At 37.9% G+C, this 25,620-nt stretch overlaps 1 protein-coding gene across 11 annotated transcripts in view; it reads left to right on the top strand.

Annotated features, from left to right (window-relative positions):
* Positions 1-25,620, top strand: part of ZMYND11 (zinc finger MYND-type containing 11) — a 121,389-nt gene that overhangs the window by 83,695 nt on the left and 12,074 nt on the right. For 7 of the 11 annotated variants that reach the window (XM_087826062.1, XM_087826076.1, XM_087826053.1 and 4 more), the window contains 7 exons: positions 253-414; positions 15,307-15,384; positions 15,839-15,931; positions 18,356-18,443; positions 18,979-19,034; positions 20,132-20,209; positions 21,271-21,389. In XM_087826062.1, the coding sequence (XP_087682188.1) occupies positions 253-414; positions 15,307-15,384; positions 15,839-15,931; positions 18,356-18,443; positions 18,979-19,034; positions 20,132-20,209; positions 21,271-21,389 (674 nt within the window). The remainder of the gene's footprint in view (positions 1-252; positions 415-15,306; positions 15,385-15,838; positions 15,932-18,355; positions 18,444-18,978; positions 19,035-20,131; positions 20,210-21,270; positions 21,390-25,620) is intronic. The other 4 variants (XM_087826079.1, XM_087826070.1, XM_087826094.1 and 1 more) reach the window with 3 other exon arrangements.

The following is a 25,620-nucleotide window of genomic DNA, read 5'->3' as shown; positions in this document are numbered from 1 at the left end:
GGATTGGCTTTGGACTTATTTCATTTTGGACTGGTTTTGCTATCAAATCACCTTAAGATATTTTGAATATTAATACTGTTTAGAAAAGAATTTAAAATTTAAAGAAGCAAATTTGTAGATATTTTTTCCGTTTTAAAATGTCTAAAATTGTTTATAATGCCTAACTTCTGATGGACTTTAGTGTCAATTTTGTTCTTAGTCATTGCAGATACTGACAAAATGTCATACGAAATTATTTTGTATTTTTTGTAGGACTGGGAAACAGAAAATCATGACTGGTATTGTTTTGAATGCCATTTGCCTGGAGAGGTGTTGATATGTGACCTGTGTTTTCGTGTGTATCATTCCAAGTGTTTGTCTGATGAGTACAGGCTTAGAGACAGCAGTAGTCACTGGCAGTGCCCAGTTTGCAGGGTGAGTACCTATCTGAGCTTTAATGTGCTGGTCAGAGGGTTGGCGTTCATTGACAATAGCTGCACAAAGATACCCCAGGTGGTCGTGCCAGGTGGATGGATAAAGTATTGGAGGGTGGGGGTTACCTGCTGAAATGATGGTGTATGAACATAGAGCACTCAGAAATGGAAATCACAGAACACATGACATATTCAGGGAATGGATTTTAGAAAGTTGTAATCACATAAATATATACTCTCTTCCCTTACTTTATACTTGCCACTGGATTGTGTGACTCCTTCAATGAATAGCCTTTGGGAATCAAGAAACATGCTTCCATACCAAGGTCTGTTCAGCGTGTCCTGCTACTCAGTAAACACAACAAAAGGCACATTGTTGGACACATTCTGTATCTACTTCCCATTTATATTCATGTAATGTTGCCTTAATTTTTTGTCATCTCATGGGTTAGCTCCTTTCTTACATTTTGTTTGGAGGGTGGAGGGATGGGACAGTTGTATATGAAGCATTCTCATTTAAAGTAAAATGAAGTAGGCTGGTAGGTAAAATAGGTACTTTCCACAGTTATTTTCATTCATATTATTTCCCCATTGAAAAGTATACATGGCTGTGTATACATGGCTTGTTGGTTGCAGAATGTGGCATGTGTGTGTATATGAGTGATGTGTGATACTTAAATACCACCTTACATGTGGCAGTGATGGTGATTAGCAAGGAATTATTTTATTGTAGTCTCCATTAATTTGTACTTAAAATTATTAAGATACTTATTTGGAACCATGCAGATTGCCCAGATTACTAATGAGTTCAGTTTGTGAATATGCTTTGTAATACTGGCGTAACTTAAATATTCATTTATTTTTCCAAAAAAAGTTTTGTCTTCATAATTTTTTCTCTCTTTGTTTTCAGCCAAACATTTTCTGCCTGTATGATGAGCAAAATATAGTGTACATTGTATTCTTTCCTTAGTACCTGTGGTTTTGTATTACTTAAGTGTATTGCACCCTACCAGCATACGATACATATTCCACAGGCAGGCAAAACATTGTTGAGACAGCATTAAAAAATAATGTGTAATGATGACTTATAATACAGTGCCTAAATGCTAGATAAGTAGTGATAAATCCCTAGATCAGAATCTATCAGCATCAAGCCTCAAGGTGTAGACCACCTTCTCTTTGAGGTCTGCAAGAATTTATATGTCTAAAAAAAATTATTGTAATTGGTGGTGTGGGAACTGCATTTAATATTCATATTTTATTCTGATTTGCGCATTTTAAAAACAAAGATTTTCCTGTTTCCTGGCAACAGTTTACATTAAAGTAAGTAAAGAAAAATGAGATCTTAAAAACAAAAAGCATTACAGTAGTAAAAATACAAAGGAGATGGGGTCACTGACCAAATAATACAGACTCAGGAACTTAGGAAATACACTTCTGGACATACCTGTGTCTTTACAGCTATAGCTTTTCGATATTTAGTTCTTATTTTCATAGTAAAGAATTTAAACAGTAACACTAGGATTTTTAAGGACAGGTTAAACTTTATTGTGGGTATTTTATATTCCTTGCATGAAGAATGGAAATCGAAAGGTTATACCTCTGAAGCAAATGTGTAATACTACTTCCATTAGAATTCACCATCAAGTTGTCAGATTCCATTCACTATGTGTATTTGCTCTACTCTTTACTGATTAGATGATTTTGTTTTATTTTTTTAATTTCAGAGAGTTGTATTGGCTCACACAGAAACATGATAGCCAAAATGGACCTTAGCTTACCCCATTCTAGTTTTGTTTTCTTCCCTCTGGTTTTCTTTTTGTCCTTGTAAGTCTAAATATTCTCACATTGTGATATAATTACACTCACTGGAATGATGCTGTGAGGCAATAAAAAATTGTTACTCACATTTGCTTCATAAACTGTGAGCTACTTTTTGGTTTGGCTCCAAAGGCCTTTGTCTGGGTTGGGGATGGTGTGTATTATCTTCAGCTTTAAACTCTCCAAAGAAGTATTGTTTTTCTGTTAGAACTATTCTACTGTTTTGTTACTTTCAAAAAAAAAATGTTAACAGTTCCTTTCCTGGGAGAAGAGGTAAAAATAACCTTGAAATTTGAATGGAATTTTAAATATCTTTAAAAGTTTTTGCTTGATTTTTCTTTTTTTAAACGAAGTGTCAAAACTTCAAGTAAAGCCATTTTTTTTATAACTGATCAGATTTAAATATTTGTGGACTAAGAGAAATGAAAGACTGAAATTTAACAACTGTGGTACCAAACCAGAATAACAGTCTTTTCTGGTTTTCTTTGTAATTAATGTTTGGAAAGAATATAGATTAATTAGATATACTAATGAGGAATTTTGAAGATGTCCAGAACCAGACTTCAGTGAAGGTTTAACAAACAGTAGATGGAACCCAGCCATTACTACCTAAACTTCAAGTTTAAAACATTTCTATTACCTTATAGTGATCAGAAGGCTATTGGGTTTTTACATAATTTCTGCCCCTACAGCATTGAAAAAGTCACTGAGGATGTCAATTCTAATTAAAAATAAATTTAAAGAAATAAGAGTACATGTGAGGATTCGTTTTAAAGTCACTGAGAATAGGTTCTCGCTCACCCAGCTCTCAGCTGTCGCTGCCAGGTTTACTTCAGCTCAAGCAGCTTTATCTCAAATATCTGACTATCTCTGAAATATTTTAAGAGGGCAGTGATAGGAACTTTTCTCAGTTTAAAATAATTTTATCAGTTTTCATAATCTCAGGAATCTCATGACTCTGAGGATATTTCTTTGGAATGTTTGCCTTTCTAAGAACATTAAAACTCTTCCTTTATAGATGTAGATTGTTATTGAACAGTCGCCTGTGAACCAGGTTAGCGTTTTGCTTTGAAGATAATTTGAGTCATCCTGTTTCACACTCTTGTTACTGAAAACCCTCAGCAGTTAAAAAGGGGGATTAAGAATTATTTTAACTTGGCTATAAAAATGTAAACAAGCTAGAGGAGGGTAAAGGAAAGAAGCAGCCTGGCGGGCGAGGCTCAGCGGCTGAGCGCACACTTAGGGCCCAGGAGAATGGCTGTGGTTCCCGCTTGGGCTTGGCCATCCCTGCAGGGGGTGTGCGGGGGGCTGATCAGTGACTTATCATTGATGCTGCTGTCTCTCTCGCCCTCTCCCTTCCTCTCTCTCTGAAACCAATAAAGATATATTTATAAAAAAGAAAAGAAAAGGAAAAAGAAATTTCTGGAAAAGCTGTCGCATAAGAGGCAAATGTTCTCACAGACACGGTCCTGTGCCTCCCTCCGAGCTCACCCATTTGTATCTGTATCTATGTAACTTTATGTACATTGTGGGATGGAGCCAGTTTGTTTCTATTCAGCAGTTTCCCAGGCTTTTTTCTAAGTATAGTATGCCATAATTTATTTAACCAGTTTCCCACTGATGCGTATTGCATTGTTTCTACTGGCCTGTCTGATCAGTAACATTGCACTGAAACTTACCTGTCCACAGGGACATTCATGTTATGTCCAGAGTTTTGCCTTGCTCTCCATTCTGAAGAGCAGTCTTCTCATTATATTGGAAAGTCTTTGAATTTTATACTCCTGAAGTAGCCATGAATTTTCCAGGGGAAAAAAGAGAAAACCGTAACTTTTAAGTGAAAATTGCTTTTGAGGTTTTATTTGCTTAAAGAATATATCTTTAAAACACAATATAGTCAACTGTATTTTTCAAGAAGAGACAAAATAAATTTACTTATATCTATGTAATTGTGTCTGATCACTTTCATAGGATAAATTCATTGAAATGGAATTCTTAAATTTAAAGGAAAGACACATGTAAATTTGTGATAAAAATCACTTAATTGTCCTGCAGAAGATTATACCCGTTTATGCCAACATGAAAGTATTTTTCAATTTTTTGTTACTAATTTGATAGTGTACAAATGGCTGTCTTATTTTAATGCTGCTTCATTTTCATATATATATATTTTCCAAATTACCAAGTCATTTTATCTTTTGATGCTGTGGTTATAGAAGGCAGGCTTGGGTGTGTACACGAGCCTGTGTGTGTGTGTGCGTGTCTGTCTCTGTTGTGTATGTGTAAGCACACGTGCATGTATGCATGGCTGGTGTGTGTGTGTATCTGCATGGGAGCATCTTGGCACAAGCACGGGCGTGTGTGTGGAGGGTAGGGGCATGTGTGCATGTATGTACATGTATTCATATGGGTGTGTGGGTGTGTGTGCATGTACTGCACAGTTGCTGGCCTCCAGTCCTGGTGGTGAATGTTATGATACTGTTTGAGTGATGAGGCTGGCACAACATGTTGCCTTTTAGAGTAGCACATTCTGGGAGACCTTTCTGTGGGGATGGAAATGCTCTCTGTGTGTTGTCCAGTAGGAACTACTGGCTATGTGTCTATTGTGAGACCCAGGAACTGGAATTCAGTTTGCCACATGTGGCTATGGCTACCTACTGTGTCATACCGTGCAGTTTTAAAATCGCATGTTCTAAGTTCCTGTACTCCCAGAGAAGCACCTTTGGTACAAAATCTCTGCCTCATAATTGGCCTGGTATTTGTTCTCCCCCTCATGCCATAGTTACGATTTGGAAGAATTCTAAAGGAGGGCCATAGATCAGCTTGCTCCCCACTGCCCCTCCTGTCTCTCATGTACACAGCAGACACTGCGTTGTGCCTGTAAAACACAGTGTAGTGCACAGATTAATTGCTGTAATATCTGATAGTGCTGCATTTACTCTGAATCTGGTACCTCATAAAAATCAGAAAGTTAACTTTAGGGGAAAATAAAATGCATATATAGCCAAACAAAATAGTTGGCACTTTCCTGCTTAGCAGTTTTGAGATGTATTTTGAAAGTGGGCCCGTTTCCTCCGTCTTCTTTTAACATGTTCATGCTCCCTACATAAACGAACTTTGTTTTTATAACTTGGAGGAGTTACAGATTTATATTACTGCTCTTTAGGTTCAGATGCATGAAAATTCTGTGTGTGGACTAAAATATGTCATTAGGGAGCAGAATTTTGTGTATTATGTGCCTTTCCTGTGGGCACATAGAAAGTGCTAGAAGGGGAAGACCACAGTGACCTGCAGCACTTGTCTCCTTTTCCATGTTTGGGCCTCTAAAATGGAATATTGCTCCAGTGAAATCCATCCACAGATTTTATCTAAGGCTTTTATATTATAACATAAAATTTTTATATTATAAATCTTTATATCCTGTGACAAACATTGGTTCACTTTATATCCCATTTATGACACACTTACAGTGACTTTTATATGAATGGATCAGAAGTCACAAAGAGAAAGATATGCACTGTAATGGATGGGGGTGTTATCATTCCAGTGTGTCTGTAAAAACTAGAAAACATACACACACTCTGATGTTTCAGATGGCATTTTTCTGTTTAAGGATCACAAATTTTACATTGTGTTGATATACAAATTGTATGATGTAGCCCATTAACAAAATAGGGAAACAAAATGTAAATAAGGAAATGGAGAATCTATGTGGGAGAATTTTATGAATAATTTTTAAAAATATATGTTGGTCCTACATCTAATCCAAAAAGCTCTCCCAATTTTGTAGTACCTGATTATCTGAATCCTGTTCTTGACTATCAGACATCTCAGAGATCTGAGGAAGAGCGCCCCTTAGTGGTACTTCCACATTGATTGGAACCATTCCAAAATTTTTGTACTGCCGCAGTTTCTCTTTAAAATATTTGAAAAGACGATGTATATATTTTACAGGAAACAACAACTTAAAAACATATGCAGAAAGAAGCCTATGGAAGGCATTTCAAATTAACTTTTAAATTGGATGTTAAACTCCAGATACTATAGATAGATTTTTTTCACATGGATTATACTATACTCATTAGGCAGATACTGCAGATGAAGGAATTTAACTTGTCTACTAAAACCAAACCAAGAATAAATCACCATTGGGAAACCACCTAGAGTTTTATCAAGTGGGTACTTAATGACTTATCGATGTTAACTTAGTTCTGTGTAAAGTTATATTTTGAGTCATTTGCACCGTGACTTTTGGTGATTTAGCTAGCTAAAGAAAAAGTCATGATGAAAGCTATTTCTTGAAACCGGAGATAGAAGTTTACTTTTGAATCCATTTTTCATTCTTTTAGGTATGTAAGCAGTACCTTTTTTTTTTTTTAATTCCAAAAGTGAAGAGAGTGTGCATTTAATGTTCAAAATAGAATTGGACAAAGTGCTAAATGAAAATATTTTAAACATAAATTTCTTATTAAGCATTGGTCAGTCTTCCTTTGTTAATGTGGGAAAATTACTAATATTTTCACCCTGAAAGTAAGGATCTTTACTTTCAAGATACATATTAACAAATCAGGAATGGAGATTTGATATTTAAATAAAATAGAAGTAGAAACTGTGTTTGCAAGAAGGTGTCTTTTTTTAACTGGTTGACAATCATAGTATTGAATATGAATGAACATTAAATATTTTTACAATTTTTACAGCCAAGTGAATCATATCATCTTTGTACTAGCAAAGTAGAAAGTTAATTTTAAGATCTTTGTCTAAATCAAGTACTTTATAAGGCAGTTTAACTTTTTTTTTTTTTAATCCTCGATATTTTTTCCATTGCTTTTCAGAAACAGTGGGAGAGGGGAGGGAATGGTGTGTGGGGAGAGAGAAAGAGGGGGGAGAGGGAGAGAGAGAGAAAGAAAGAAATGTCAATGTGAGAGACACATCAGTTGGTGGCCTCCCACACGTGCCCTGCCCCGAACAGGGTCGAGCCTGCAACCGAGGTACGTCCCTTTGATCGGACTCAAACCCGGGACCCTTCAGTCCGAGGGCCGATGCTCTAACCACTGAGCCAAACCAGCTAAAGCAAGGCAGTTTTACTGTTTATTAATCACTAGCTTGATTAGAGGAAAAAGTAATGGGAACATTGATAAACCCAGGGGATTTTAAAAATTGGATCTGGGATATAAAACTAAAATCTCACCTATTGTTATCTAATCCCTTTATAAAACTACCTGGACCCAAGCAAGCAAGGAAAAAAGTCCATGTTTTCTACATTGCTTTCCCGTGATGTTATGGCCAGAAAGGCTTGGATATGAGTGCAGAATGTTTTGGGTGGTGGTGTACTTGGTCTTTTTGATACATGTATCACAAAGGGATTAAGGAGATAACAGTTTCTATATCAGGATGGTTACAACTTAATCTATATAAATAGAAAGTTCATTTAGTGTTTCCAGTATTCATTAACTGAAAATAGTACCAAGGGTGCAGTTTCCTTTTATTGTCTGCAAATGCAGGAGGTGGGATGGGAAGGTGTGGACAGGTGGGCAGGTAGTGTTCCGGTTGGTTGGTATTCAGCCTCTCTGAGCAGAGAACAAATAATACTCATTTCTTGACATGAAAACAGACAGGTAATTTGTTTTCAGAAAAGGATGGCACTTACTCCACTGAGGAATGCATTCTACCTCTGCTGTTTGAATCTTGTCCTTTCTTTAAAGATTAGTTTTGTGTAGAAGGGAAGAAACAAGTAGGTACAAAACCTGGTTCCATAAAGTCTTTCTGAATGTCCCTTTTCTATTCTTCAGTCCCTGTAATACGCCACAGAGGAGCTTAAAGTTACCCCCCAAAGTGCATTTAATAATGAACGTTATTCTTGACATGCATAATAACACTCCCCTCTCTGTAGCTAATAATATTTTAGCAATTTTTCTGTGAATATGTGGATGTAGTAGGTTTAGAAATACTACATATTTTTACAGTACCAGTTGGTTTTGGGGCCTGTAGAATTAGAAATGCTTTAATAGTTTACAAATCACCCTAGACTGGCTGCTACAAAACTCAAAGCTAATTATATCATCTGAATTTAGTCATAACTTACTGAACTCAATCAGAGCAAAGAGCTGACTTTGTAAAAATTAATAAATACATATAGAGCTGGAGTAGCATTCAGTGCTGTTTGTAAGTCTGGACAAACAAGTCTGGAAACACTGCATTAGTGGTTCTGCAAGACCAACTTCCCCATGGGGGTTTGGGATGGGGGCTGTGAGGGGAGCTGCATTTGCTAGCATGCTCCAGGGGCCCACCTCAGGACACCCTTAGTGGTTTGCATTATCCTCAGAGTTCTCATTTTAGCTATTAGAAGACATATTTATGACAGCTTAAGGGAGGTTTAAAAATTTAAATTTACATTCTTTTAACTTAAATTTGAAAACAAAACAAAAAAGAACTATTGCCAGAAACTCAATTGCAAATGACTGTTGCTAGATTGGTTGTGGGAGATTAGGGATGGAGCTAGAGGGAGTCCATGTCGTTAAATGTGTGGTGCACCCCACATGCAGAAGTGAGTGAGCCACATTTTCCACCATTAAAACTGGCAATAGGTGTGGTGGTTTGATCTTTTGCTCTTACGTTGGAGAGTTAATTTCAGTGTCAGTACTGGGGGTAAAAAAGACTGAATGTAGCTATATTTTTAGAAAATTGTCCCAGAATATGATTGTCATTGATGGAGCTACTAGGGTCCCAGTGATACAGGAGGAGAAATGGCAGGATTTGGGGCTGCTTCCACCAGACCAGCTCTGGACAAAAGAAACATTGGGGTTTCTTATGAATACTTTGATTCCTTTATACTCAGTCATTACAAATGATTTCAATAACAACATACGCAATTTATGTGCAGATAAAATTTATTGTGATTCTTTTCTGTGATTACAGATAGTTATAGAGGAGAACTTGGAGCTTCTTGATTCCTCACGTAGGCAATTTAGATGTAGATTAGTGTTTCTTCACCAACTTCCAGGGCCTCCTGTACCAGAATCACTTGGTGTGCTTGTTTAGAAGGCAGCCTCTGCGCAGAGGCTCAGGAATCTGCCTTTTAGCAAGTGCCCCAGATTTGTGAGCTCATTAACATTTAAATGAGCCTTTGGTTATTAGAGGCCAACAGTGATATTTAGAGTCTGGCAATGAAATGATTCACACACCAGAAGTAAATAAGATGGTTTATAGTGGCCAGAATATGCTAACACAGCTTGGGTCTGTGATTGACTGTTTCACATTTTGGATGGATCTTGTATTGTCAGTTCAACTGCATGGAATGTTTTTTCCAGTAGGAAGTGAAGTTTGTTAGTAATGACTATCGTCAGTTCACCTAGCTCTTATGTACAAGCTTCTGGCAACAGCACATTGAACTAGACTATTATGGACCTTGCTTTCCAGAACTTAAGAGTTCAGTCAAGGGTTGAAACTACAGCTCATGGGCCAAATCAAGCCCTTCACCTGTTTTTGTACTGCTCATAAGCTATGAATAGGGTTTACATTTTTAAGTTGTTGAAGAAAAATCAAAAGAGGAATAATATTTTGTGATGTGAAAATTGTAAGAAATTCCCATTTTAGTTTCCACAAATTTTGTTAGAATGTAGCCACACTCATGGAATGCCTACATTATTTATGACTGCTTCCTTCTCACCATGGCAGTTCAGTAATTGAGACAGACACCAACTGTGTGTCCTCAAAGCGTAAAATATTTTCTGTCTGGCCCTCCATGGAGAAAGTTTGCCAACCCTGTTGAGCCTGCTGCCAAAGAACATTCTGGATACTGGGAAACCCCCAAAAGTGTGAGGCCATTGTCTTTCTGCAATCACAGACTTGGGGACTTGGATTTGAACTCCAGCAGCACAAATACATTAAGGAGAAGATACTATGATTTCTGACTTTTCACTTTTTTTTTTCTTATGGATATTTGATGTTCTGAAATGATACTTCCATAAGTTCGTTCTCTGCTAAAATATGTTTCTGCAGTTTAAAGCAGGTTCTCCAGAGAACATTGAAAAATCCAGACCATTTAACCCTGAGTGTCCCTTCGAATAATGATGCTTGGGCATTGTAATCTATGATCAGATGTGGATCCAAAGTTGCTTATCCCTTCTTCCAGCCAGAAACACCACACATCACTGAGTGTGACACTTTATTCATATTTTGTCTCTGGTATCTAACTAATATCATCTGATTTGCTATATCCTAGCAATTGTTCGTAACTTGCCTAAGAAGCCCTTACTCAGGAAAGTGCTCAAGATTTTTTGTTATGTTTTCCCTTCAAGTAGAGGAAAGCAGCCCCTCAGTTGTCTTTAATGTACTTAAGAGCATCTCACTTAGTGGTTTCTCACGCATGTTTGTAACACAGTTTCAGCTATGTGATTATTGTCATTTTAAAATGGTTGCAACAACTTTAGCCATGGAATAGAAAGTTTGTCTCTTGATAATTTGCAGATATTGACCCAAATCACTCCTATAAGCTGCTGGCTGATAGGAACAGTTACCAGAACTTTATTGGGCTTTACTAGGATGGGTTCTGAGCTGCACAGTGTTACAGAGAGGCCTTTACTAAGGAGTCCTGAAGTCTGCAAGTAGAGAGTAGGTACAGTTCTTAAAAGCCTGAGAAAGGATTGGATCTGAAATAAATCTGCAGATATTATACAGCATTACTTTTATATTTTCTGAACTTGTCAAGAGCTGTCTGCTTAGTTATGTTTCAGAGAGAATAGCATTTACCTTAGAAGCTAACCTTTTACTTTCTATTAGAGTGGCTTTTTCTCAAGCCACTGTAAGTTCCTTGGTTTGGCCACCAGGCACTAACTGGACACTGCTGTGAATGTCAAGTAAGGTGGCTCACAACATGTTACCTAAGAAATCCCCAGAATTCTTACTGTGCAGCTCTGGGGAAGACGCTACAATGCTTTGTTGATTTCTTGTGTGAAATTAAATCTCTAATTGTAACTGGAAACTGTTAGGAAGAAAGCCTACAGAATTAGCAAATGTGAAAGCATCATACAGCAAATGTGAAAGCATCATAGTTTTGTCCCTACGCATTGTTGGGAGAGGTTTTGCATCTGTTCAGGGTCCTCTCTTTTGTTTGCTTCAGTTTGCTGAGGAAGCTTCCTGGTTCCATCTCTCTAGGAAGCAGGCTCCTTTGCATCTCCTGGGCATGCCTTGACCACATGAGGCTGCTCCCCGGGGCAGCTGTTCCCTTACCAACCTGAGTGCTCGAATACATTTCAGTTCCTGTCCTACATCTGCAGTAGAATCCCATGTTTGTCACCGGAAAAGTGGATTGGGCAGCAGTACAAAATAAGTAGCAGAGGCTTTCAACAAAATAATTTTTTTGGCTGTGAAACTCCTTTTAGTGAATCCTTCTATACAGCCCAAATCACTGAAGTTTCTAATACAGTATCTGCAAAGAATGAACAAATATAGGAGAGACACATTTCTGTTTGTTGGAGCAAGGAGACAGAGAAAGGGACTAGATCTGACATCACTTTAGAAGAGAACTTTTGAAGATTACCACTTGACACTTCCCAGTATAGCAGCCAAGGTTACAGTTGGAATCACTGCACCTCTTTGTAAATGCATAGCCTCTTCAATAATGCCAGGCAGTGGTTCTCAGTCAGGGTCGCATGTTAGAAACACCTGGGGTGTTGGCAGGGCGAGTCCCCAGGACCCTCCCCAAGCAGCGTTAGCAGACTCTCTGGGGCGGCACCTCTACGTTGGCAGGCTTTTTCTTTGAGGTAAACTTTACTTTGCAGGAGTTTGCACAAGTCTTGAATGTACCATTTGATGAACAGACAAATGCACACACATCTGTGCACACAGGTCCCACCAAGGCAGAGAACATGATCCTTGAATCCTTTCCCCCACCCGCCCAGTCAACCGTTGTTCTCATTACTTTGCACCACAGGTATGTTGTGCCTGTTCTAGAACTTTGTATAAGTGGATGTTGGTGGGGTTTTATTTGTTTGTTAATCTTCACCTGAGGACATTTTTCCATTGCTTTTCAGAGAGAGTGGAAGGGCAGGGAAGGGGGAGGGGAGGGAGCGAGAGAGGAACATCGATGTGAGAGAGACACATGGATTGGTTGCCTCTCGCACTCGCCCTGACCAGGAATGGGCCCTGGGCCCTGAGGTGTGCAGGGTGACGCACTTAACTGCTTAGCCACACCGGCCAGCGCAAGATACTGGTGTTTGGTGTTTTTTAAAGGCTTTCCCGGGTGGTTCTAAGACAGCCACACTGCAGTAGGATCACTAAGTCTGAGTAGCAGTCTATTAAATGGGGTAGAAGGCTCCCTGAAGTATTATTTTGAAGGAATTGGAGTGTAAAGGATGGGTGAGTCACGTCTGTTCAGCCATGGGAGTCACCTGTCCCCCTCGGGTTTCCTTTTACGTTTTGCTTGAAATAGTCCTTTTTCCAAGCTCATATCACCACTTTTGTTGCATAAAGTAGAAAAGAGATACTCTAGCAACTTGACTCTAAGCATATTTAAACATGATGTAAAATCAGATTGTCATCCTACATTTTTCATTTAGATCTGTGAGATTAAGGCCCTCAGCCTGAACTTTGCATTTGCAGTCTTCCCAATAAGAAGTGTTGCTGCACGTGGTTACACTCATTTAGCAGTTTATTTAAGAATGTTTAAAACAGATGAAACCACAGCATTGTGACAGACGTGATGCTCACGTTTTGTGTCGATTCTCTGTGGGAAGGAAGTAGGAACTGAAAATGGACCTTTATTTAGTAAACTCCTACTAACAGTGAAGTCCATCTGAGGCTGATGTTTAGAGCACAGATCCTTCATACATGTGAAATGCACAGCAGTCCAAGGCCTTTGTGGTGGTAGATGCAGCGAGGAACCCATCCCTACTGACACTGACAGTACTTTGGGAACATTATACGTCAGCACTACATAAAGTGGTGGTTGTATATTTCCCCTAAAGAATATGTTATCTATCAAAAGAACCATAGCCCCACAAATACTATAAGACTTCTAACCTGATGTACGTTGCTATTACATCTGCATTTATACAAATTTATGATTTAATGATCAGATTGATATTTGGGATCAGCAGTTTCTAGTACTGTACCCAAAATATTTGGAGTGATAGAGCATGTAGCTGAAGCATTTGTTTTTATTCTTTTTAAGGGAATATAGGTTTTCCAAGAGGTAAAGGAAAAAGCAGCTTTCTTGGCCCTCTGGGAGGATGTCCATGTTGCAAAAACATTTGTCCAAAAGTGTTAACATCTGATTATGCTTCACACCCACTGACAGCCCCTCTACACTCCTGTGTGGTTTGCAGAATGCAAGAACAGAACTTCGTTCTCTTGTGCTCTGGCTTACAGAGGGGGCTAATTAATAGTTCTCATATGTTTGTGTGCATGAGAATCACTGGGATCTTGTTAAAAATGAGAATTCACAAGCTACATCAAAACCCCATTCCCCTCAAAATTATTAACCTGGGGTCCAAGAAACATTGCCTTTTAAACTCCACATCTACACCCTTGGTGCTTGGTTGTCTTGGCCATGTGTCACAACCACCTAAGGAGTTAGCAAATAGATGAGCGAACAAGCAGATACAGAGCACAGGACCTTCCCCCAGAAACTCCAGCTCAGTTGCTCAGAGGTGAAGTCCAGCTGCATTTTAAGAAGTTCCACCAATTTCTCCTGGTATGCCAGGGTTGAGAAGAACTGCACTTCAGTTGGCATAAATTTAGAAGCTGTGTACATACAGGTCATAACATAAAGATGGGTGAGGAGAAAACCATTGACTGTATCTGCATTGCCAAAGCATTCAGGCGAAAAGTGGTGGGAGCAAGTCACTTTAGATGTGAAGTATGTGAAACAGTCTCTAGCTAAGAAAATGCTTTTCTACTTTTTAATTCAAATATATATATATTTTTAAACTTTTTTTTTTTTTTTTTTTAATATATCTTTATTGATTTCAGAGAGAGGAAGGGAGAGGGAGAGAGAGAAAAACATCAATGATGAGAGAGTCATTGATCTGCTGCAGCCCCAACCGGGGCATGTGCCCTGACCAGGAATCCAACCCTGATCGCCTGGATCCTAGGCCCATGCTCAACCGCTGAGCCATGCCCAGCTGGACATAATTCAAATACTTTAATATTATGTGTATAACCAAATTGCTTACACTCTAGCTAAGACTTCTCAGTTACATGAGAAATACTTGTTCCTCCACTGTATCAAGCATATTAAGATGACTTCTGCATATAAAGTTTCTTTGGGAGTAATAATCTTGTGGCCTGAAAAAGTTCAAGCATCTGTGCAAGAGTAACCCAGACCTTACTCAGTCCTCTGCCGTGCCATCTACTTACAGCAAGTGTCTGCTGTGGTTTCTTAGCCTTGACTAAAGAAATGGGAATGTTTGTCTTCATTTCTTTGGAGTCTAGAAAGGACATAAAAGGTAGAATTGTAGATTTTTTCTTCTTGTAAAGTTAGATTTTCTGAGAGATAAATTAAAGAAACTAGTTAGCTTTTAGGCCAGACTAATAGAAATTGGAGTTACTACCTAATAGATCAATAGCACTTTATAATAAATATGTAGGTGTGTGCCACTGCACTGCACATATTTCATAAGTGACACAGACTTTTAATAATGCTTTAATGAAAAATAATGTTATATTGAAAGTCACCATTCACTATTGCTAATTTAAAATGCACCCTAAAGGACTTTAGCCATTGATTTTTGGGGGGGGGTTGGTACGTTAAAATGAGTGATTCTATATTATGTTATCATTATTGTCATTTCTTTTCATCTGAAAATTGGTTTAAGTTTCAAAATATTAAGAAACAAATGCAGAATTCTCTAAGGTATTTCAAGTACAGCATGATAGTTTCCAATTCTTGTTACAATAAATGTTATTTTTGATACGCAAATATCAAAGATTTCTCTGTATCAAACATGTTGTAAATGGTGTATTTTAAGTAAAATCTTTGCAGACTGTAATCTTTTATATATAGAAGTCTTTTGCATGAATATAGACATATAAATGATCAGATTTTATATCTGGCCTTTTCTGTTTTTAACAGAGCATCAAGAAGAAAAATACAAACAAACAGGAGATGAGCACATACCTGAGGTTCATTGTCTCCCGCATGAAGGAGAGGGTGAGTCCTGCCCCCGGGGTCTTTCGGAGTCTCCTAATTAGATTTCAGTCTGGTTCCCTCTTTAAAAGTTAATGACTGACAAGTAACAAATACGCGTAAAGCAGTTTGGAGAGTGGGAACCACTGCCATCATATTTCATTTGTTCAGTAAATAGTTGTATGATAGGCTTTTAGATTTTTTTGTTTTGTCTTTGTTTTAGAACAGACGTTTCTTTAGCTGCATTAGATTAGAAACATTAACATTTTAAAAATTTATCAGAACATTTTCATTGATAATTAGTGTCTAAACTGGAGCTTTCCAAAATAACCATTCTATCAAAACCTTAAGGAATGCCATGTTAAACTATATAGCGCATGTACATTTTTCCATTAAGTTGTTAAGTACTTGTTTAGAAATTGTTTTACCTGTCTCTCTCTAGCCACATTTAAAACTGATGTATCTAACAACCTTTCAGGCTATAGACCTTAATAAAAAGGGGAAGGACAGCAAACACCCGATGTACCGGAGGCTGGTGCACTCAGCGGTCGACGTCCCCACCATACAAGAGGTAAAGCCAGGCCTTCCGTACTGCTTCAGATTCACCTCGAGGCTCCCAGGTGACTGAGAGACTCGCAGCGGAGTGTGATTCTGGGTGCCATTCCTTCTTGAGGAGGGTGTGCCTGCCCTGCCTTTTACTAGAATCATCTAGGTGTGGCCACCACATGCACATGGCTGCTGTTTTAAATTTCATGTACTTGCTCTAGTGCACATTGGGTGTCATCTTTTAAAAGGCCTGGTTTTAAGCAACCTGTAGATTCTTGATACTTGTTGGTTAAAGCAAATGGATGATATCCTGGTCAATTTAATATTTCAGGTGTAGAGAATTCACATCTGGACATGGGTTCCTAGTTTTAGCAGTAGCACTTGGGGGTTTCTCTCAAGGAAAAAATAGAACATAGAACTAATCTAGAGTCTTGGGAAACAATGAAATGAACTTGAACAAAACAGTTTCATTCTTAAAGTTCTCAGTGTTATCAATGCTAGCTGAGGATTCTTGGGTTTGTTAATATTCATTTACTAATTGCAATACAATTCCCTAGACCACTTAGACATGTTTTAAGTTAGGGTTGCTGAATTACCAATTCTGTAATTTATGTGTCATTTTGAAATTTTAAAATTTTATGGTTGGCCATAATAGCTTATAGGAAGACCATAGGAATTATTTGAAATTATCTTACAAGTTTCCTAATCCCTTAGCAGCTAAGAAAGACTGAAGGAGTATTATTTCAATGGAAGAAAAGGGTAAATGAAGGTTGTTCTTTGAAAGTGGCTCGCAAATCTTGCAGTAAAAACAAGTAATTTAAAATTTACCTACTGCCGATAGATTTCACAGCCTCAGACATAGCCTCTTTTCCTAAACTCTGAGGTTTCTGAAGAATGATGAACCCGGTAACCCTTCCTGCCCCTGCCCCTGCCCCTGCCCCTGGAGCTTCTCCTTCCTGTATGGTACCTTCCCAGATCCCCAGTCTTATCCTGTTGGCTCCGTAGAGAACACTAGATGGGTGGATGGTGTCTTTGTCCTGTGCTTGGCAAGTGCCGGTTATGAGAAAAAGTACCTTAAGGAAAGTGGAGGAAGACATGATTTTTATGCTTTTAGGAGTTTACAATCCAGACTAAAATGCAAGCCACGAGGTGTATACCTCACATATCACAAAGATGCAGTTGTCCTCCACCTGGGTATGTATTGGGCAACCTGGGGAGCTCCAGACAGTGTCAATACCTGAGCATCCCGGAACCCAATACAATCAGAAATTCAGTATTTATGAATAATCCCTGCGACCCTATGTGACAGGAGGCAGGTACCTTCAGCTTGGGGAATCTGGGGGGAAGCCTTCCTGAAAAGGGGCAACTGAATTGGGTTTTGGAGGATTTCAACAGAAAGATGGGTTCTTTATTATTTTTTGATAATCTCAGTTTTTTAAAAATTGATTTGTAGGGTGAGAGAAAGGGAAAGGGGGAGAAAGAAAAAGAAACATCAGTGTAAGAACAAAACATCTATCGGCTGCCTCCTACACACCCCCTACTGGGGATCGAGCCTGCAACCAGGACATGTGCCTTGTCCCAGAATCGAACCTGCAGCCTTTCAGTGCATGGGAAGACACCCAACGAACAGAGCCACACCAGTCAGCACAGATCTTAATTATTATTTAGAGGCCTTAGCATTTTAGCATTTAGAAGCCAAGCAATTTTCAAACCTTTTTCCTAAAAATATCACCAGGATAAGAAAATACCTTCTTGTTGTCCAGTTAACTTTGTCATATCCCCTTCTAAAAATTTTGTCTTACCCCAGAACCCCGTCAGGTTTCCTCCCTAATCCTTCTCTTTGTAAGCTAAAGGCAAAGCTACAGAAAATTCAGTGATGCAGATCTATGACACACACCACTGTGATGCAGGAGAAAGCCTGATATTGCCTTGGTGCCTAGAGAAACATCTGGGCCTTTATTTTTTAATTATAAATTAGTACCTAGTCCCAATTCAGAATTATAAATGTGTCTTCTTTAGTTGTGTTAAATTGTCAAAGAGGCTGACAGAAAAAAACACTTTTTTCCAATCTTTATTCCCGTGTTATAATATGTGCTTAAGGTTTCATCAAGCCACCCTGGCCGAAGCTTTCACTGCTTACAAAGCTTAGCAGTGGCTTTTGTCATCGCTACAGAATGAGGTGTTCAAGCTGCCAGTTCACTCTCGTCAGTGCAGAGGACAGCGGTGGCTGCAGGACATGAGCTCTGCCACACTTCACCCTGCTGCACATTCTGACTGCACTGGAGTTGTGGGTTTCTCTTACATGTGGTCCGTCAACACTGGGGCACAGGAGTAGTAGCAATGATGTCATTCTGGAAAATTCTATGTCCCTCACACTAACGATGTCAGCATAATGCAGACAAGTATTATCACTGGTAACTCCTTTACCATTTTCTTTTGCCCACTGCAGAAAGTGAATGAAGGAAAGTACCGAAGTTACGAGGAGTTCAAAGCTGATGCTCAGCTGCTTCTCCACAACACAGTGATTTTCTATGGAGGTTGAATATTTTTTTCTTTTTCTTTTTCATTTTTTTGTCATACAATTTACATCCCATGTTGAGAAATACCTTTTATAAAACATTACATTAAAAATTACTTTAATTACAAGTAATGTTTAATCTTTAAGATATTTGGTAATATAGTGATAGCTTATAGAATTGACTGTCCAAAAACAAAACACTAGTACACTAACTGATGAAAGTGTTACTTTTTATAGTTCTATGTACAAACTGAGTTGAAAGGCTCTTTGTAAGCACTGTGATTAATTCTGGTCATTTCCCCACTAATGTTCTATCATTTAAGGTACAGAAAGAGGCCGTTTTATACTTAGAGAATTAATGTTACGTTGGATGTGAAATTAAAGTTGCCTGCAGAATTTTATTTTTCTGCCTGAACTTTTTAAAAATACATATTTTGTTTTAAAAAGTATACGTCCACTTATGTGAAATTGAAAGAAAATTTAAATGAGTGTATTAATTTTGATAGTCTTTCGTTTCCAGATTACTGGTAATGGATATCTGTCTCTAATTACAGCAGACAGTGAGCAAGCTGACATAGCAAGGATGCTGTATAAAGACACCTGTCATGAGGTACTGTCCATTCCTAGTAATTAAACTTTCACTATATTCCAAATTAACTTATTTCAGAATTCCACTCGTCTTATATATATTTTATATTTCCTTTAAATATTTTATTTCCATGTTTGGCATACACGGGAAATAATGCAAATACCGGGGAAAAATTTCTGGCAGACTATTCTCAGAGACATCCTGGGAGGTTTAGTTACTAAGTTACTACTAGAAAGAAATTTTGTTTGGTCTTCTTTAATTACCTTTAAGGTGTTAGTTACCTAATGCATGTACGTGTTTTGTATGGGGCAGAGACACTCAACAAATATTACCCTCTCTGAACGAAAGATACTACACAGGCAAAAACCCAAGTTTATATTTCTACAATAAATGAAATACATATTTTGGGAAGGTTTTTGTGTATGTGGTCTTTCTTATTTGAAACACTCACCTGTAACCATATTGTCTTTGCAAAAGTGTCTCAGTTACATAAAAGTTTTGTTTCTTAAATTCATTTCAAATTTGACTTTTTAAAATTCATTCAACAAATATTTATTGAGTCTGTTACCTGCTGCGCAGTGTGTTGGGAAGAATGAAATGGTGACCAAGGTACTGGCTTCCTGGAAGTTCATGGAGCTGTATTCTGAAGAGGGAGACTCAGAAAAAGAAACAGATGAAATTGTTTCTTTATAGGTTGTAAAAGAATGTTATGAAAGAAAACAAGGACTAAAGTGGAGAATGAGGCAAAGTGTAGGGGCTGCTGTTATTGGTGGTGGATATTTTATGTGGGTAGATGAGGAAGACCTTTCTGAGGAAATTGCATTAATCCAAGTGCTAAATAGCCAAAGGCACCAGCGAGGCTGCAACGCAGAGGTCAAACATGCAGGCCTTGTAAGGAATTTGTCTTCTCTTTTAAATGCGATCTGGGATCACAGGCTGGTTTGACAAGGAATGCAGCAGGCTTTTTCCTGTGTTATTGAAAACTTTAAGCTTAGGAACAGAACTCAAGGCTGTTTGTGTACATGAACAAGAATGTTAATTTACACGAAATCAATTTTATATCATGTAATGCACATGTATATTTTATGTAGGCTAAAATAGTTGCTTTTCTTTTTCAGCTGGATGAGCTGCAACTTTGCAAGAACTGCTTCTATTTGTCAAATGCTCGTCCTGACAATTGGTTCTGCTATCCTTGTGTATGTGACATTTTGTGATTTTTGTGTTTTACCTCTTAAGTGTATGATGCTCTAAGGAAGTTTCTCATTTACTTGAAGATTATAATCCTTCCTAAATGTTTCTTTATATCATAGTACATATGGTTTTAATGAGTCTAAAAACTGAGACACGGGAAAAACAACTCAGGATTGTTATCCACTTCTGACTTGACAATGAGGGACTTGAGAATAACCATTGGGCCCTGGCCAGCCTGACGCAGTGGTCAGGGTGTCGCCTGTGCACGGGGCCAGCGGCTCGATTCCAGTCAAGGGCATGTACCGGGGTTGCAGTCTGATCCCCACCCTGGTCAGGTATGGGAGGCAGCCAGTAGATGTGCCTGTCACATCAGTGTTTCTCTCTCCCCCGCCCTCCCTTCCACTCTAAAAATCAATGGAAAAAACATCCCCCTTGGGTGAGGATTAAAAAAAAGTAGTAAACATTGAACCTTAATATATGTAATAGGTTTTCGCTTTTCCTCTCATTCCACAAGAAATCTAAGGCTTTATATATGTTAATAACTATATTTCCCCTAAAATGACATGAAGGATGATGACAGAAGCCTGTGCATGTACTTGGAGCCCCAGAGGCACAGATGAAAGGCCACCTGCGAGCGGCCTGTCTTTGAGAAGTGACTGTGCTGCTCAGTCACTTGAAAGTTTTATTAAAATTTGAACCTCTGATTAGATAGGCTCGAATCAGGGCCTAAAATCCTCCCATTTCTAACGGGGTCATGAAAGATAGTGAGGGCCTTCGGTTTGCCCCCACTCCCATTCCATAGTGCTGCAGGATATTAAGGGAGCATTTTTTCCTGTCTCTCCTCAGAAGTGAAGGTCCATATTCCTACTGTGATGCAAATTTTAATTTTTGGTGTTTTTCTGCAGGCAAAGTCAGTCAATCCCAGAAGAAAAAGTTCTGTGTGTTTAGTTAGGAGTTAGAAATGTTTTCAAAATAATGAATTATACTTGACTAGTTCAATATTAATGATATACTTGTATTTAATACTTTAAAAGTAATATGACAAGGTAGAACGTTTTATTTCCAGATACCTAATCATGAACTGGTTTGGGCTAAGATGAAAGGTTTTGGATTCTGGCCAGCCAAGGTCATGCAGAAGGAGGACAATCAGGTTGACGTCCGCTTCTTTGGTCACCACCATCAGAGGTAATCACGACCCATGTGTAGCATTCGTGGCTGAGCTCTGAGGAGTTCTCAAGACCCAGTCCGGCCGTTATCAGTGTTCTGGTAGCTTCTTCATCAGAAACAGCTTGAAGTTTCTTTTAAATTAAAGAAACAAATCAGCATATAACTTGACTAGGCAACTAACAGTGATTTCTATAAATTGTGTTTCTAAGTATATTTCAGATACCGTTTGCTAAGGAAGACAGTTTCAGTAACTGACACTGTTGAACTCAGATGCGTGTTAATGCTGAGACTGAATTCCTAATGGCAGTGGAGGGGAAGTGCTCTCAGGATGTGTCCATTTCATAGTATTATAATGACACTATGGTTGTTTCAGCTATCTTTCAAGGCATCTTTAAAGTTTCTGTTGCTAGGGATATGTATACAGCAAAGCTTAAAACTTTACATTTTCATAATATATGTATCTCAAGGGTAAAAACTTCATTACTATAAAATTTTTGCATAGTTAAGTATTTCACCAAAAAAATGCCAAACTCTACTGTAAAATTATAGCTATCTCCTTTATTGTGATATTAAGACCTTAAATTTTACTGCACATTGGAAATTAGAAAGTCTTAAGATATTGTCCTGAGTAATGTGTCATAATAGCATTGACTCTAAAAGTGAATTCAAGTATTGTGAGCTACGATAGGACTTGGAGATTAATGAGTCCAACTAATCAAGCCACGATAGGAAAAACAGTTCACACAAATTTGTTGGGGGGTTCATTTAACACAAATTAAAGGGGGAGCCCGGCCGGGCGTGGCTCAGCGGTTGAGCATCAACCTAGGATCCAGGAGATCGGGGTTTGATTCCCAGTCAGGGCACATGCCCAGGTTGCAGGCTCGAGACAGCCAATCAATGACTCATCATTGATGTTTCTATCTGTCTCTCTCCCCCTCCTTTCCTCTCTCTGAAATCAATAAAGATATAAAAAAAAAAAAATTTAAAGGGGGGAAAGTGCCAACAGTCAGCTACATGATCTAAAAGCCATACTGTGTAAGGACTTAAATTTATAATCCATGTAGTGCCTGTCTCCTGTCCTGCCTGAGGGTGTACTGTATAGTTGTTATTATTGTAAGAGAAGCTACAGAATGAGAGACCTTATTCCTCCCATAGTGAATTTTTACCTAGTCTTCATTTAATTTAAGTAGAAGTTCTAAGAAACCTGTGAATAGTGTAAAATTTCCAAAAAAAAAGTGATTTAGTTCTTTCATAGATAGATTTTAGCTGACACTGCTTTCATGGCAAGAAACATGAGTTAAATGATACCATAATTAGTACAAAATGAATGTTTTAATTTTATGATTATTAAACAGTAATTTTTAATGTTACGTGCTCAGTACATCATACTTGGTTTCAGTTTTCCATCGAAACAGGCAAGGAATCACAGTGCACACGTCACAAGGGCGTTAGGGCAGTCTCTCTGTAGAAACACTAATCTGTAGAAGTCTGTGATTGATACCAGGGAAGGTGGAATGGTTAGATTTGTGTCCTTGCGCCATCATTTTCTACTCTAGTTTTGGACAGGTTATTTAGTCTCCCTCAGACTTGTTTCCTCACTCGTAAAATAGGGGCCTCAATACTACCTATCTTAAAAGAGTTTGTAAGGGTTAAATTTTTATATATAAAGACCAAAGCATAGTGCCTGGTATGTAGCAAATACTTAGTGAAGGTTAGCATTATAATACAAATGGACAGACTACAGAGGAAAAGTTTGATTCAATTTTTAAAATTTCATTAAGTACAGTTAACTTAGAAAAAATAAGAATTCAGTTATGTTTTAAGACCATACTGCTAGCTTAGAATAATTGACAATCAGAATTTTTACCTGTAATTTTTTTCTTTTTTACCAATTTTCAAACAGCTTTATAGTATCAACTATGAGTGATATTTTATTAATAATATGAGTTAACTTGTCTTACGTTTTTCGGTGTATTATGATGCAGAAAATATTTTAAAAGAGTAGTTGAGCAAAAAAAGAATAGTTGAGCTAATCTACTTGGGTCCTTAGAGTAAGTTTGTTGTCTGAAGAGAGAATTAAAACAAAATTATATTTCCAGAGGTTTTCCCCAAAAAACTTTATTTCCTGTAAGATTTTATCTAAAAGTTATGGATAGATCGGACTCAAAGGCTTTTATTTTAGAAAATAAAAGATTTGCCCAGCCGGTGTGGCTCAGCGGTTGAGCGTCGACCCGTGAACCACAGGAGGTCACAGTTCGGTCTCCGGAGAGGGCACATGCCCAGGTTGCAGGCTCAGTGCCCAGTGAGGGGCATACGGGAGGCAGCTGGTGAATGATTCTTTCATTACTGATGCTTCTGTCTCTCTCCCCCTCTTCCTTCCTTTCTCTGAAGTCAATAAAAAACACATTTAAAAAAACAACTACATGATTTTAAGTTCTAAGACATAGTTATAGAAAAAGAAAAGACCTACAGTTTTACTATCAATCTGATCTTTATCTTTTCCTGGTTACAGTGTGACCAATAAGATACTTGGAGTGAAGGATTGATAAGGGAGTACCTTAAAAATTATACTCTGTCATGTTAGAATGTTTGATTCATTGGAAAACAAACTTTATCAATATTATAATCATGAGTTTTAATTAAGCAACATATTATACAGCAAGACCAGATAGCCAGTAAGGGCCACCAGTGGCAAGTTTTCATAACTAACTAACTAACTAACTAACTAAATAAATAAATTTTACTGTTGTAACCATTATAAGTGTTCAGTTCAGTGTTATTAAAAACATTCACATTGTATTGCAGCAATCACCACCAATAAATATTCACCTGCCAGTTCATCATATCTTTACATGTAGGTAGGAAAAAAAAATAAAAAAAAATAACTGGTTTCAGACCAGTCCCTTCTGTACACTGAGAACTTGCTACTTCCCTTTACCCTGAGCAAGTTGTAATGTTCCAGGAAGAAAGGTGACTGATCCCTCAAAGCATAAGTGGGGTTTTTGTAGGATTTGCAAGGTTTTGCCTGCCAGAGGAAATAAAGGTAGCTGATAAGGCATTTGTGTCAAGGCTAACTCCTGCTGCTGCATGTAGCTGGAGGGGGGATGGCACAGGCAGGAGGAGCTGGCAGGAAATCAGGTCCTGCAAGAAAGAAATAGGACCGTTTTAGTTCATTTGCCTTCTGATCCCTGAGCCATTTTATTTTGCATATATTCAGAGCATTCAGGTTTTACAGGTGTATAGATATAGCCAAATTAGATTATATCTCTGTTTATTAAGCACTTTAAACTGTGGAGTGTTTGCCTTTTTCGTTATTTTTTTGTAGATCAGATTGCATACCCACTGATACCTTTAAAACTGAAATCTGATTACCTACAATAATGGAGTTGATTAAAGAGACTAGGAATGTATCCTGAGCTATGTTGAGACTTAATTCCCATATTAAGAATAGATATGAATCAATTTTATATCGAGGGGATAAATAGATAATTTAAGGGGAAAGCACTCTCATTGTTCGGGAGTTTGTTCCAGGTAGCACTGTTCGTAACAGTAATCTCTTTAAAAACCCACTGCTTTTAAAAAGTGAACTAAAATACCTTTATTGATGGCAGTAACATTCAGCCTCAGGTAGGCCTCACTGCTGTATGCTTTGCAGTGCCTTCCAGCGGCACATAGTAAACAGCATTCTCAATAGGCACTAATTTCAGTCCAGTCTAATCATTGGTGCCCTGGAAATTTTTCTTGAATTTTCAGCACTTTTCCCAATACAGTCAGATACAGTTTTTCATCGTGTAGTTTTAGATCAATATTACACATAATTCAGAGACACTTTAAATTGTTTTCATAGCTGTAAACTTGGTTGCCAAATGATTCAGACACTATTCTATTCATTAATCATGGTTCATCTAATGAGTAGGGACTTGATATAAATATAACTCACTAGGTAATAGTTTTGGAATCCTCATATTGTGTATGTATGAATCTCATGAAAATTTCTGGGCAATTTCAAGTGATTCTGTAGTTCTCATCTGCAAATAGCTAGATTTTAAGTAACTTACAGTATTTAGATCAACAAGAGGTAACATTTTTAAAAGGACTTATGCAGAATATATATAAACCATGGCAAACTTAAGCTGTTAAAACAGGGAACAGTTCTGAGACACTTGAATCACTTCAGTTCCAAACTTTGCTTTGATGACTAAAAACAACAGTTACCTCTCCTGTTTTCTACTTGGTAAGAGTGTTTATT

Source organism: Miniopterus natalensis, chromosome 1 (genome assembly GCF_054644295.1).
Source record: "Miniopterus natalensis isolate mMinNat1 chromosome 1, mMinNat1.hap1, whole genome shotgun sequence".
Taxonomy (NCBI): domain Eukaryota; kingdom Metazoa; phylum Chordata; class Mammalia; order Chiroptera; family Miniopteridae; genus Miniopterus; species Miniopterus natalensis.
Note: the sequence above shows the minus strand (reverse complement) of the source record. Positions and strands in the feature narration are given on the sequence as shown.